At 41.6% G+C, this 14462-nt stretch overlaps 3 protein-coding genes across 4 annotated transcripts; 2 read left to right on the top strand and 1 right to left on the bottom strand.

Annotated features, from left to right (window-relative positions):
* Positions 1 to 1070: 1070 nt before the first annotated feature.
* Positions 1071 to 2581, top strand: LOC122001720 (calmodulin-like protein 11). 2 transcript variants are annotated; one of them, XM_042556610.1, is made up of 5 exons: positions 1071 to 1596; positions 1689 to 1763; positions 1850 to 2007; positions 2120 to 2200; positions 2274 to 2581. In XM_042556610.1, the coding sequence occupies exons 2-5, from the start codon at positions 1691 to 1693 to the stop codon at positions 2406 to 2408; spliced, it is 447 nt and encodes a 148-aa protein (XP_042412544.1). In that variant the 5' UTR covers positions 1071 to 1596; positions 1689 to 1690; the 3' UTR covers positions 2409 to 2581. The 2 variants fall into 2 exon arrangements, with proteins under 2 accessions (XP_042412544.1, XP_042412543.1); XM_042556609.1 differs by lacking the exon at positions 1071 to 1596 and having other exon boundaries at positions 1609 to 1763.
* Positions 2582 to 6309: 3728 nt separating this feature from the next.
* On the top strand, positions 6310 to 9431 carry LOC122001721 (subtilisin-like protease SBT3.18). The gene is made up of 7 exons (XM_042556611.1): positions 6310 to 6758; positions 6911 to 7584; positions 7762 to 7829; positions 7932 to 8177; positions 8266 to 8380; positions 8478 to 8694; positions 8795 to 9431. Exons 1-7 carry the CDS (start codon positions 6329 to 6331, stop codon positions 9379 to 9381), a joined length of 2337 nt encoding a protein of 778 aa, XP_042412545.1. The 5' UTR covers positions 6310 to 6328; the 3' UTR covers positions 9382 to 9431.
* A 37-nt stretch (positions 9432 to 9468) lies between these two features.
* Positions 9469 to 13836, bottom strand: LOC122001722 (BTB/POZ and MATH domain-containing protein 4-like). Its single transcript, XM_042556613.1, has 4 exons — positions 13241 to 13836; positions 11279 to 11624; positions 10910 to 11186; positions 9469 to 9897 (listed from the first exon to the last, which is right to left on the bottom strand). Exons 1-4 carry the CDS (start codon positions 13639 to 13641, stop codon positions 9707 to 9709), a joined length of 1215 nt encoding a protein of 404 aa, XP_042412547.1. The 5' UTR covers positions 13642 to 13836; the 3' UTR covers positions 9469 to 9706.
* Between the last annotated feature and the right edge of the window lie 626 nt (positions 13837 to 14462).

Raw genomic sequence — 14462 nt, forward strand, 5'->3', positions numbered from 1 at the left:
AGTTGTTGCTGGTAGTTGGTGTTGGTTTTGAAAGATCAGAACCAATATGGTGCTAGTTTTGAAAGACCAACACCTATATGGTGCTAGTCGATGATTCTTTCAAGATCAACACCAACGTGATGGTTTTGAAAGACTAGAACAAACGTTGAGCTATTTTTCTTTCAAAACCAATACCAACGTGTAGTTAACGTCTTTCAAAACCACCACGTTGGTGCTAGTTTTGAATGAAAATTAGCTCAATGTTTGTGTTGAAATCTTAAAATCAACAACTGTCAGTTCACACTAAGTGAATTTGGATTTTCACTCACAACAAATTTGCTGGTCATCATCCCATATATATATATATATATATATATATATATATATATATATATATATATATATATATATATATATTAAAACTCATATATGATATTTTTATGCTACTTGTGTATATAAATTTTCAAAATATCACGTTTTTTCAATTTACCTAATTTATCCGGGAAATAGATAATATTTGTCTTGATTTGTCCATCTAATAAATTTGAAATACGATTTATGCATATTTAGAATATATGATCTCTATGATATTAATTCGAATTGTAGGTAACTTATGGAGTTATTCTACTCTCATTTTTTTTCTCTAGATAAACTTAAAATTTTCAAATTCTTAAAATAAAATCTGTATAGTCTTTCTTTTAGTCCATTGAATCATTCTTTGCTCTTTGTTCGTGCCTCTTGAATGTCAAAATCTCATCTAACAATTTCGATCAAAAATAATATTAACTTTAAATTGTCAAAATTTCTCTATGAAAAATTCATGCATAATTTAAAAAATAGGAGTACATAATTTAAATATTTAAAAAATGTAAGCGTGTTGATTATAAATGGTCGGTCAAACTGTCCATCTAGACGCGTCATAGGCATCAGAACCAAAAGGCGGGAAAACCAACGAGTCATCGTTTAAAAGTCAAAGTCTAAGCGCGTGGCAGGTCGCGTCGATCGGCAGCACCATACCCTTCACTCGGGCCCCACCTGACCACGCGGCTGCTTCCAGTAGAAACACCGGTACAAAATGAGTCGACCACGTGTCGGCACCGTGTAGGATCCTCTGAAACCGATAGAGCAAGAAAACAAGAAATCTGGCGAAGAACACAGTTTGATTTCTTCATATTTTGCATAAAAATGCTCAAATAATTGCGAAGAACACAGAAACAGAGATACGTGGTTTCAAATCATGGCGATCTGGAAATAAGTCAACACCACACTGCACCATCACCATGCACGCATCGACTGCGAGATCCCACCTCCAGCTGTGTGCCTGGCTGTAGGAAATCTTCAGAAAAAGAAAAGAACTGCAGATTCGATTGATACTTAAACTCTCCCTGCAACTGCTACTGAATCACGCCTGAATTTAATAATCACCAATATCGCTTCTTAAATCGCTGTTAGGTCGCTACAGATCATCAGCAAAGCAAAAGCAAAAAGGGAGGAAAAAAAAAAAGCAAACAGTCAATAGTTGGATTGTGAAGCAAGGAAGGAAGTATTCTTCTCGATATTTGCGTTAGTAAAAGGCACATTTGACTGGGCAAAGGATAGGGGGATATATATATATAGGTGAGGATCCTTCTTCCTTGCTTCCTTCCTTATCTCGTTGGTCCTTCTTCCTTGCTGTTTCTTGCTTAGATTTTAAGGCTGTAAACATTCAGGCATGGAGCGATTGTCAGATGAGCAGATTTCTGAGTTCCAAGAGGCCTTCTGCCTCTTTGACAAAGATGGAGATGGTTTGTTTAGTCATTGGTGCTCTTGCAATTCTTCTTCTTCTTTTTTGTATATATATTTTGATTTTCTCTGTTTGATGTTGTGATAGGTTGTATTACTCTGGAAGAACTGGCGACTGTAATTCGGTCGTTGGGCCAAGACCCTTCTGAAGAAGATCTAAGAGATATGATCAAGGAGGTCGACATCAATGGAAATGGCACCATAGAATTCGTTGAGTTCTTGAACTTAATGGCAAGGAAGATGAAGGTATATATATTACACGCAAAATTTGAGTTCCAAAAGTGTTTATTTTGTTTGGCTATAAATCATGATTGTTTTGTTTTGTTTTGTTTTGTTTTTGCTCCTACGATTAAAAAAGGAGACAGATGCTGAGGAAGAGCTCCGAGAAGCCTTTAAGGTCTTTGACAAAGATCAAAATGGATACATCTCAGCCACTGAGGTAAGTTTTTCTTCATCAAAATGGATACTTGTTCATAATTCATGTTATGAAATTAAATGTTGTCATATTACAGCTGAGGAATGTGATGATCAATCTGGGAGAGAAGATGACAGACGAAGAGGTGCTTCAGATGATCAAGGAGGCCGATACTGACGGCGACGGGCAAGTGAATTTCGAGGAGTTTTCAAGAATGATGATGGCTGTCTGAAGAAGAACATCCAGATGCAAGTACCAAGCTTCATGTTGTTTTCTTGCTTAACTCTTCTATTGGAATATTGGTTAGTTTTTTGATACTTGTAACACATCAGTTGCCAATTATTTATCAGATACTACTGTATCATCTACTCAGAAAATATCAATCGGTTCTTGTAAGATTTAGGACTTGTGGTGTTAGATTAAAAAGGTGTAAAGGTGCTTTAATTTTCACAGAGAAGCCTAAAGAAGCATCATCATATACAGAGAAAAAAAACTATTGTCAGTTTCATGAAAGGTGGACAATTGAGACAGAAACTCATAAACACTGGAATTGCACATATCAGGATTGTTCTTCTCTGCGAGTTTATGTTACAACTATGATCATTATAGTTACACAGCAGGAGAAGGATACATATCTTGGTGGCATTTTGAGGGTGCAATAGATCCATCCTCGGGATCCTATATTGGTAAAAGCTTCGTGCTGGTATTTATTTCTCCATTTGGTAGGTAACACTCAGTATTGCCATTAAGATTTAAGTCCAATAAAAGATATGGATTTTGTATGTGGGCCTAAGGTCCTATATAAAGGGCCAGGCCTTTGAAGTGTTAAGGTAACCAAACTTCTTCTCACTCCATCTGAAAGAAAATTTTGACAACAGTCGCCCTCTCTCCTTCAGAATCTCTTCCTACCGTAAAAGTGCTTGCTTTTGATCTTCAGATTGTTCCAGCAAAACAATGACAATGACTCTAATTCAAGTTCGATTTACACTTATTCGTTGTTTCTTTCTTTGTTTTTTTTTTGGTTAAATTGCTTTATATATCAACCATAAGTTCCTATTTAGAATTGTTCCTAGTCGGATTCATGTAGGAAGAATGAATTTCACAAGATTGAACTTACTCGTGGCATATATTTCAAGATTAGTCGGTAAAGAACTCCCATAACTAGAGTTGCAACTATAATTAACACTAAGCGGCAATGTTTTTGTGATGTTTTAATTTGCCTAATTAAATAGGCTGCAGTGGATTATCTGTCTATCCATGTACGAGTCTCAATATACCCCAATCGTTCGATGAAATCATAAGAAAATAGTAATTAAGATAAGAATACCTCGTGATAGATCTAGTAATCAACTTTTTATCAAGTAAAAGAATCTTCAAAACAGTTTTAGACACACTCGAATGAAGAACATGTTTTAGACCAATGCCGCAAGTTCTTGTCATAGCAAAGTTTCCATGAACATTAGAACATTCTTGCGTTCGACATGTCTCAGAACAAGACGACTGAAATGATTCGGTTGGCTAAGTAATGAAGGGAAGGAGACACATTCAAACCGCAAGGAAGACGAATGCTAGGCAGCTGCTACTTTCTTTGAGCAAGCTAAGTATAGCACTTGATACACTACAAGACAAGTAGATTATGATGCATGCTTACATTGCTTTAAGGAAGATTGTGAAATGTCTGTAAGCGTGCTAATAGGTATCCTACGGTTTAACAAACAAACAAGTATGATGATGTGAACTCATGCCACAAAGTGAAGTGTGTTTGCAAAGCTACGCCTCCCCTTGTAGTTGTACTCACTCACTCTCACTGTTTCACAGTCACTCTACCAAAGTTCATATCAGTAAGAGGAAAGACAGCATACAACCTATTTAGTTTTGTTCTTGTCTGTGAATTTGAGGCTAAGTCTGTGGATGGCTTGCACACAAACAATAGAGAAACTGAGAAGAGAATGGCAACTGAAGTAAGAAGATCAACATTTGGAGGAGGGCTCTAATTAACTACACCAAGACTGTGCCTGAAGAGGAGAAAATGAAGAAGAAAAAAGAAAAACTGCTGATGTGTCCAAATGCAAAGGAGGGAAATTGCTCATTTGTTAATGATGGTTAGCAGATGGATAATCTCAGATTGTATTGTGTGTCTGAATTTAGATAGTTTTTGATGTTGGTGGGTTCAGATAGTATGATACACTTTTCCTAAAGAATAGAACAAACAAAGAATGAATAGTTTGGATATATATATATATATATATATATATATATATATATATATATATATATATTGGAACATTTGTTCTTAGTTTATCCCTTCCATCAACTATTGTGGTGTTACATTCAAACAACAACACTATAATAATACTGAATTTAAAAAAACAGCACCACTTTAATGTTATATTTTAAAAATTAGTATCAATGTGATGCTATTTTCAAAATACAACACCATAGTAGTACTGATTTTTATGCAGCATTATGATGATGAAATCTTACACCACATGATGTTGTTCTTTGAATACAACACCATAATAGTTGACAGAATGGGTAAAATAGAAAGTAAATAAGTAAAATCTCAAAATTAAAAGTATATAATTTTATTAGCACCCTTTAGTCAGTTACCGAAGTTTCTATATAAATAATTTGTTTGGTTTGACCAACCAACTATGTTGACAGGCTCAGTAGGTTTGTCTAATCTAACTAGCGTAATTGTCCTGACTAGCTCAATTAGTTTGCAAAATTAGTCTAGCTCAAGTAGTTCACCTAGTCTGTTTGGCCCGACCCACAACTCCATGGTCCATTAGCTTAACCCATCCAATTGACTCTCCCAGTTCCCTCAACTTGCTCGATAGCTCAATTAGTCTGTTTAATCGGTCTAACCCAACTAGCTCATGTGACTTGTCTTTTTTATGTTTGACAACTTAATTGATTTGTTTAGTTGGTCTAACCCAATCAGCGCACCCAACCTGACTAGCTTAAACCTAATCGACTCAATTACAATCCACTCAAACACAATTAGTCTATCTAATCTGATCGACTGACTCAACCTCTAAGCTTCACCAGAGGTTAGACCAACAGCACGCCTGAGATACCTGAAATGAGAATCCAATTCAATTCGACAGAGGCATTCAACTCGAAGGTTCGAGCTGTTCAATGACTCCTACAGGCCTGCTACGTAGTCAATGAACATCTACAAGAGGTATATAAACAAGTAGATAGTGATCATGCACACCAACCTATCTCAATTTTTATGGTGGATAAACAACTCTGCTTAGCATCTGTACGCTACCACTCTAGTGGCAGTCATGAGAGTCACCACACGCAACGAGTTCGTACACATACAATTTTGCCTTTTTAATACCCTAAACAAGATTTTTGCACGGGTGTAAATGAAAACAACTACATTAAAGATTAATGATGCCCCATATTGGTCCAGTTGGTCATGAGTGCTTATTATAATAGGTCTTAGGTCAATTTTTATTTTTAATGGATGTAAAATATTTTATTAGGTATCTGGTCTGTGATTTATTTGTCTGTATTTAACCATGGGGCCGATGATACTGATCCACTTGAAATGTGAAATGAATGATATCATTTTTTACTTCAATGATGAACCTAGGCCTGATACGATGGTAAAAGACAAGATGTATTTTCTAACTAACCAAGGTTCAATTCTCACGTAAAATATACCTACGGCGATTGAACTATCGTGAAGCTAGGGTGTCACATTATTAGTTATTGTGCTTCCTGAATTTTACTTGATGGATGGAATGTAGTCGATTTTCTGACAAAATCTATATGCACTTCTCAATTTATCTATACTTTTTTATTTAATTTAGTATTCAAGATTTTCATAACATCGAATCAATCATCTTAGAATTAATCGTATTGCAATTAAAAAAAAAAAACCGATGAAGCATTCCTTCAAGCTTTACTTACCGAATTAAGACAATCAAACCTAGGAAGAGAGGGAAGTATGGGTGTGAAATGGGAGAGAAAGACATCATGCATGTCACAGGCCATTCTGTCTTTTTGAAAGCTTGCGACTGAAGCAGTCTAACAAAGCGCAGAGGAATGATAAGACTTTGCATGGCCTTAATTCGCCAAGTATAAAATCCCCAAATCTCAGTGTCCCAGTCGTCCACTCCAAGAAGAGAAGCTGCCATGGCCGCCACCACCACTGCTCGCCTGCTCTGGGGCCTTCTCCTCATCCATGGCCTTCACTTTGCTCACTCACAGGTTCACATAGTTTATCTAGGCCACAGCCATGGCCGAGACGATCCTCTTCTCACCACAAGACGCCATGTCAGACTCCTCTGCAATGTTTTCTCCGGGCGAGAAGAAGCAGAGGAGGCCATGGTGTACAGCTACACGCATGGCTTCTCTGGGTTCGCAGCCGTGCTCAATTCGACGCAGGTACTTGCACTTGCAGGCTTCGAGGAGGTGATCTCTGTGTTCCGGAGCAAGACGCTGAAGCTGCACACGACTCGGAGCTGGGATTTCATGGGACTCGGCTGGTTAGGGAGCCAAGGAATCAGCAGCTCCTTGCAGTTGGACCATGGACACGACATAATTGTCGGCGTCTTGGATTCTGGTTGGATTCTCAACTCAGTGTCGTGTTATTGGATTCATGCATCATTACTATAAATAGAATAAATAAATAATTGATCGTATATATGCCTGTCCTTGGATGATGATTGAGCTTATTATTGCTGAAATTTTATTGGTTTGTTTGTTGGTCTTGAGGCATTTGGCCGGAATCCGACAGCTTCAAGGAGCCTCCGCTTATGCCGCCGGTGCCGGCGTCGTGGCGCGGGGGGTGTGTGAGAGGGGAGAGCTTTGACCCCAAGAAGGCCTGCAACCGCAAGCTCGTCGGTGCCAAGTACTACGTCGCCGGGTTCGAGCGGGAGTACGGTGCGCTGAACACCACCGGCGAGGCAGAGTACCGGTCGCCGCGCGACCGCATCGGGCACGGCAGCCACACGGCGTCGACCGCCGCGGGCTCCGCGGCCGCCGGCGCGAGCTACTTCGGGTTCGGCCCGGGCGCTGCTCGCGGCGGCGCGCCGCGTGCGCGAGTCGCGGCGTACAAGGTGTGCTGGTTCCGGGAGATGGACGGGGCGTGCTCGGAGGCGGACGTGCTGGCGGCGTTCGACGAGGCCCTCCGGGACGGGGTGGGGGTGATCTCGGTCTCGCTGGGCTCGCCGCCGCCGCTGATGGAGCTGTTCAGGACGAGCACGGACATCGGGGCGTTCCACGCGGCGCAGCTGGGCACGCCGGTGGTGTTCTCGGCGGGGAACAACGACGACCGACTCCCGTCGCTGGTGCAGAACGTGTCGCCGTGGAGCATCTGCGTGGCGGCGGCCACCATCGATCGAACCTTTCCAACGCAGATCGTGCTCGGCAACAATCTCTCATTCACGGTAACAAATTGCTCCTTAAATCATTTCCATTTTTGGAAGAAAATCTACATTCTAATCATTGTTCTTCCCCCAAAAAAATTATAGAATTAATTGCACTAATTAATAAGCACAAAATTCAACATGAAAAAGGCTTTCACTATCCTACAAAACTAATCCAAAATACGTGAATTTTGATAGGGTGAAGGATTTATTAGAAAGGAGATGAAGGCAAAACTAGTAGAAAGCATCCAATTATTCACTGATGGGTGATTTCTCTTTCCCTAGTCCTTTCTTTAATCTCTTAAAATTAATTTATGCATTCGTGATAATTACGCTTTTGATCGTTGTTATTCTTCCGGTTCACGAAGGTCCTGCAACATCGAGCGGTGGAACCGGACCAGGCGGGCCCCCGGGGCCATCATCCTCTGCTTCGCCGCCATCGGCGACACCTCCAGCGCCTTCGCCGCCCTGTCAGTTCTTATCGCCGTCAACGCCTCCGCCATCATCTTCGCCGAGTCCACAGGCACCCCCACCGCCACCGACGACCTCCTACCGTCCGTCCATGTCGACCTCCGCCAGGGCACTCAGATCCTCCACTACATCCGATCCTCACGGTGACGCATTCATGAAGCTCCTCTCGATCCCAATTCATCGACTGATTAGTTTTTTTTTGTTCTTTTTCTTTTATCGAATCAACTGCAGGAATCCGACGGCGCGAATCATGCCGAGCAGGACCGCCATCGGAAGCTCACCGGCTCCTTCCGTTGCGTACTTCTCGTCGAGAGGGCCCAGCTCTGTGTCTCCGGACATTCTCAAGGTTTGCTTAATCATCAGCTCATCGCCGGCGAACTTCTGCAAAATATTTTGATAAACTCCGGTTGAATCTTTTCTTTGCTTTGATTTCTGAAACGTAGCCCGATGTGGCTGCTCCCGGAGTGAACATACTGGCAGCGTGGTCTCCTAAATCCACCCCAACGTACTTGTTTCCATACGACCGACGGTCTGTGAACTGGAACTTCAACTCCGGCACCTCCATGGCGTGCCCCCACGTCTCCGGCGTTGTGGCCCTCATCAGATCGGTCCACCCGGACTGGTCTCCGGCCATGATCAAATCTGCTCTAATGACCACAGGTATTGTCTGGGAAGGAATAGCAGCCATGTTTTTTTTGCATGGAAGGCTGCTTCTCCATCTCCATTTCTCATGCATGAATAATAATCTTTGTTCTTACAGCGTACACGAGCGATACGAGCGCCGACAGGATATTGTCCGGCGGGGCGGCGAAGCCGGCCGACGCCTTTGACGTCGGCGCCGGCCACATGGATCCGCTGAGGGCAATAGACCCGGGTCTCGTCTACGACATGCAGACCAGAGACTACGTCGTCTACCTCTGCAGCTTGGGCTACTCGGAAGCCCAGATCAAGAGCATGCTTCTCCCGTCGCCCAGCGTCGACGTGAGCTGCGCCGCCGGAGGGAAGCACTCCGACCTGGAGCTGAACTACCCGGCGATCGTCGTGTCGGAGCTGAGGGCGACGGTGACGGTGAAGCGGACGCTGCGCAACGTAGGGCAGAACAGGCACGCGGTCTACTTCGCGGCCGTCGTCAGCCCCCACGGGGTCAGCACGGTGGTGTGGCCGCCGCTGCTAGTCTTCTCGGGGCAGGAGGAGGCGTCGTACTACGTGACGATGTCGCCGGCGAAGAGATCGCAAGGCAGGTACGACTTCGGGGAGATCGTGTGGTCGGATGGGTACCATCGCGTGAGGACTCCGCTCGCTGTTCAGGTCACGAACAGCAAGGACGGAGGCCCTCATTCCATGTGATTTCTATTAAATTTGCTTCAAACTCCACTGCAAGTCACTGCCATTATCTATATCATTGTTCTTAATGAAAGATATCCAAAGCTTCACTAGAGGACAAATCAAATATTAGTTCGAAATCAAAATGTTGCAAGTCATTGTTTCATCAAAACGACATCATTACTAACGTTCGAAGTGCAAGTTGCCTTTGTCTTTGTACAAACAGTTAAATGTATATGCGTGCCAAAAGCCTGCGACAATACACGGCTGTAGAAATCAATTCTCAAGCACTGGTCACACTGCATTTTGTACAAATCTTTTCACCTGCTTGACATTTATTTTGCAAGTGTCATAGGCGAGGCCTTACTCTCCGACCATTGGAGTCGCCGTCCCCGCCGTCAGAGAGCTGCGCCCAAACACTCCGGCTCTTTCCACCGCTGCTGCATTCTTCTTCACAGCCTGCGATTATCTTTAGGAGCTCCGACTGCAATGACGGGCAATTTTCTTTGAGATGCTCAAATCCATTTGAGCACATCACAGCTGCACATGTTAACTACATTAAGAGCTAAAAAATAATAGCCAATGTTTTTTCAGTAACAGAAATATCCATGTAACTAGTGTTTGAACAAGTTTCAACACGCAAGATAACCCTATGTTTATTCAGTAACAAGGTTGTAAGAATCAACTTTGAAATGCAAGAAACAGATATGCAATCGTATTCAATTGTCCAAATTGGCAAGGGCGGATAATATGGTCCACTGATCAAAGTAGATGATCCATACAAGATAAGCAGAAAAGTGTAGTCTGTAAAATACACAATTTTCTAGGAGCAGCTTATAATCAACCAAATGCTGTTACTCTCATATGGAAGCCTCCATCTTGTTTAGTTTGATAAGCAAATAAACAGAATGAACTGTACAGGAAACAAATCAACCTCTAATCATTGTTTTTCAAAAACTATAGCCATACAGAAAAAAAAATGATTATATCCTTTTCAATTATCTAATTAACAAAAATTGCACTTTAATCACAATGATCAGAACTAGTAAAGATCAACCTCCGCCTTATTTGCATACAAAACAATTAATGTGAATTTTAAAAGAGTTATTCATCTGTTTTAGCAAAGAAACCTGCAAATTGGATATTCGAGCAAAATGACCTGGAAACAATAACAAAAGCTAAGTTTCTTGAACATAAAATACAGAATTCAAAGACCGTAAGTCAGGTATGAATCAGATTCTAAATTATAAAAAATGAAAATTTTGTTTGGCAAAGTTCATATTATTCACATGTGGTATCATTAGGTCATTCAAGCTAGGATTTTGAGAGCCACAATGCTTTTTTTTTTTATTTTTCAACAGAGATTAGAGAATTCAACAGAAGAATAATTAATTTGGCTAATGATCAAGTCAAACACACACAATGTCAATGCGTGCAAGTCATGCGAAGATTTGATAGGCATAGCAATAAAATGATATGTACTACAAAAAAGTAATTAACTCAACATCTTTCTAAGGAATTGTTGCACAATTTTAATGGTAGAATCAAGTACCTCCAAGATTTTCTGCAGCAAATTTAAGACAAGCTGATTTAAGTTCCTTGGCATGATAACTATCAGCCAATGACAGTATGCTGGCAACTGAGTCTACAGATATATCCTTGCATAGATGAGCTTCACACAATAGTCGAAGTCTCTCCAAGCCATACTTATCTGCTGCAGCTATCAACTTTGAACAGAGTGTGTTCGGTGCAGAATATTCAGGTGAACTTGACGTAGTCATTGCATCATCCTGTATTAAAATATCTCTGTAGATAAAATGTAGCATTGCCTGGCAATGAATGGCGAAGGATATTAGAAGAGTACTGGAGTTGAATTTTGGGCATCAGCTACAGTGAAAAAAAATTGTTTGACAATCCTTACCTCGAAAACCCTAGGTTCCATGCCTGCAATAACAACATCACCGCTCTGACCAGCTGGGTCATCAAAAAATTGAGCATGAAATACTGGAGACCGAGCAGCTAATACCAGTTTATGTGCATGAAATTTTGCCCCACAAACATCAAAGACAACGTCAGAACCTTGTTGATTATCAAGAAGTGCGCCAAAATGAATTCCTATATCAGAATCTGGTACATGTATGTAGTGTAATCGAGGTGCATCCACTATAGACACCACAACACCGACAGTGCAATTGATTTTCAAACAATCGTCCTTTAAGTAGTCCGATGTTTCAAGAGCAACCCGCCGGAAAAAGCGCTTATAGCCCCTAAGGAATGTGCATACAACCAAGGATTACAAAATGATATCAAGATAAACCATGCTACTATTCTTCAAAGTACACAACATGTGATAATCATCTACACATTCATGTATGGAACTTGAAGCTCATTTTGATCAATGCACATAAAACCAGAGACCATTCCAAACTTTAGCTGCTTTTTCTTTATTTTGACAATCTATATGAGTCCAGTGGACAAGAGGGTGACTCAAGGGGGGCCAATTCACAGGACTGATAAACACAAAATAAGTCGGATGTGATCAGCCATTATATACTTTAAGATTTTTATTCTTTGTTATCTTATTCTTGGTCTTCTATCATATGGATGATCATCATCCGGATTACCATTGTGGACAAATCTAAAGAATGGATCGATGCATTAGGAGGATTTAAAATTAGGACACCAAGGACTTCTGTGGGTGGATGCCAACTATGGCAAATATCCCCATAAGCATCAGGTCTGGGAACCTGGAAATTGAGACTGAGCTCTAGGTCTGAGATCTGGTGCAATTGGTTGGGAATTTGTGTAAGCATTCGTCTGGGACAGTATCAACTAGATTCAGCAATGAAATTAGCATTCAGTAAAGTTTATTTGACGTAAGCATCAGGGATACACAGAGCCTACTTGATGGTCAAAAGTTCAACCGAAGTGATCCACGTAGGAAAGCAGAGCGCAGAAGGTGGCAGAGGCAAGGGTGGCTGAGACAATGACTGGGGGAAGCAGCAGTGCAAATGAATCTAGAGTCTGAGGCTAAAGTCGCTTGCCACTGTAAACTTGGGAAGATAAGGCCATTCAGAAGTTAAATGGAGAGCATCAACGTCCAAAGAGGTTGGCAGGTAGTGGAAGGGTTGCAGGAGGATCTAGTTAATAGTCGCCGTGTGGTGGTGTCAAGGAGTAGGGGAGGCTATGATACCATGAAAAATAAGAGATTAAAATTAGATGATTTTCTTAGGCAAAAAAACATATAAACACAAGATCACATACAAAATAAGAAGAAGAAAAATGTCTAGGTGTCAAGACACCAACATAGCAACATGAGAAACGTAGAGAGAGAAAAATTCGAAACAAGGAAATTAAATATTCTCCATAGTTGGAAGATTCACTATAGTTGTCAACAGCATAAAATCCTTTACATTTGTAGTCTTGGCCAATGAATGAGTCGGGTTACCCTGGAATACATTTTAAGTAAAGCACATAATTGTGAAACTCTCGCTATTGTAAACAAAAATTAATTAAGGAAAACAAGAAGACCTAGTCTTGTTATATAATGGACCTCAAAATAGAACTAAGACAACATGGGATGATGATATTATTGCAAAAAAGGACAATACACATCGTATTGTTGCAAATAGTTCCATGTGCACACAGAATCCAGCACAGGATTGCCATTGAAAAACATTATCAAACCATGAGAAATAGGAAGATAGCAGCACTGTAGAAGATTATGATAACAATATTTCTCATCAAATGACAATTATTCAGCCAAAAAAACTAGATTAGGCTGTAAAAACATCTTCGAAAAGAATAGAATAATCATAATGAAAAGTAGACAACGTATTGCAAATCAAAGGAAGGAAATTCAATGATAAATTGATGCGAGTACCACATGCTTCCACGGTATTTGAGCGTATATGGGCCACTCTCCAGCGAGCGGTCGAAGTGGCTATGGACCTTGTGCTTCCCCTTGCCGCTCTGATCGAGGAGGGTAAGCTCGAAGAGAGCCCTCACGTCGGTGCCCTCGCTGGCCAAGGCAATGAACACGGACACATAGAGGGAGTTGTCTTCCGGGTTCTTCCCGTCGGGGTAGAAATAGATGGCCCACTGGAACCCCCCGATGGTGAAGGTCTCGCTGGCGATGTGCTTGCCGACACCCATGCCCTTGGCGAGGGAGTAGCCCTGGATCACGAATTTGTGCGACCCATTCACAGTCTCTGTCACCGACCGGGAGCTCGTCGGCGACAAAGCAAGGTCCTTCTCCTGCTTCACGGCGACGGCGTCCGGCATCCGTCGAGGCGGTTTCTTGTCGGAGCAATCGGAAATCCGGATGGCTCGCCGGTCGTCGAATTAGGGATCTAGGGTTTCCCTGTCCGGCAATTTCGCATCGATTGGGGAAGAACGAAAAGTCGACTCCGCCTAACGTTGATTACTAGGAAACGGAAGCTTGACGACTGTTTGTTCAATGACTTGGTGAGCCCAACCGACTCTCTTCCTCTATCATTTATCGTGTGACGTGGCATCCACCTAGCCCGGGCCCATCTCGAGGCGGCCCCCACCATAAGGAAATCCCGCGTGGAGATCAAATTTAATAATAATAATTTATAAATAATAATAATAATTTAAAATGTGAGAATATAATGCATTAAATACTTTTAGAAATAACACTAATTTAATATTTTTAAGAATATATAAACAAAGGTGATAATTGGTGCAATCTACACCTTCCACGATTGGTGTTGGCCTTGAGACGGACGGTGCTGGAATAAACGTATTCACCCTTTTGTCATAAAGATTTTCCAAAAACTTAACGACGTGTAACCCCGACAAAACCGCTCATGTCGCTCGTCGCATCGCGATGACGTGTCCAGTGTACAGCGCAGCTCGTCATACGGGACCCAGAAGCCTCTCCGCTCGAAATGCTGCCAGCTCCCTCACCCAATAGAACCTACGTACCCATTATTTTCAGACTTTGTTTTTTTCGGTCCGCTATCTGGCACAAACTGCACTAGTTGCCGAAATTAGATTTGATTCACGAAATTAATGTCCACGTGTAGCGAGTGGAACCGATATTATTGTGGTTTTAATTTGCTCCTGAGGAACATCTTATT

Source organism: Zingiber officinale, chromosome 7A, assembly GCF_018446385.1.
Source record: "Zingiber officinale cultivar Zhangliang chromosome 7A, Zo_v1.1, whole genome shotgun sequence".
NCBI classification, from domain to species: domain Eukaryota; kingdom Viridiplantae; phylum Streptophyta; class Magnoliopsida; order Zingiberales; family Zingiberaceae; genus Zingiber; species Zingiber officinale.

What these genes read in the sequence shown, in the direction of transcription:
- LOC122001720 (XM_042556610.1), top strand. Translation starts at nt 1,691, where the DNA reads ATGGAGCGATTGTCAGATGAGCAGATTTCTGAGTTCCAAGAGGCCTTC. An exon ending in CTTTGACAAAGATGGAGATG is followed by an intron (nt 1,764 to 1,849) that starts GTTTGTTTAGTC and finishes ATGTTGTGATAG; the next exon opens with GTTGTATTACTCTGGAAGAA. An exon ending in GATACATCTCAGCCACTGAG is followed by an intron (nt 2,201 to 2,273) that starts GTAAGTTTTTCT and finishes GTCATATTACAG; the next exon opens with CTGAGGAATGTGATGATCAA.
- LOC122001721 (XM_042556611.1), top strand. Translation starts at nt 6,329, where the DNA reads ATGGCCGCCACCACCACTGCTCGCCTGCTCTGGGGCCTTCTCCTCATC. An exon ending in TGTCGGCGTCTTGGATTCTG is followed by an intron (nt 6,759 to 6,910) that starts GTTGGATTCTCA and finishes GTTGGTCTTGAG; the next exon opens with GCATTTGGCCGGAATCCGAC. An exon ending in GCAACAATCTCTCATTCACG is followed by an intron (nt 7,585 to 7,761) that starts GTAACAAATTGC and finishes GAATTTTGATAG; the next exon opens with GGTGAAGGATTTATTAGAAA.
- LOC122001722 (XM_042556613.1), bottom strand. Translation starts at nt 13,641, where the DNA reads ATGCCGGACGCCGTCGCCGTGAAGCAGGAGAAGGACCTTGCTTTGTCG. An exon ending in AAATACCGTGGAAGCATGTG is followed by an intron (nt 11,625 to 13,240) that starts GTACTCGCATCA and finishes CACATTCCTTAG; the next exon opens with GGGCTATAAGCGCTTTTTCC. An exon ending in TGGAACCTAGGGTTTTCGAG is followed by an intron (nt 11,187 to 11,278) that starts GTAAGGATTGTC and finishes ATTCATTGCCAG; the next exon opens with GCAATGCTACATTTTATCTA.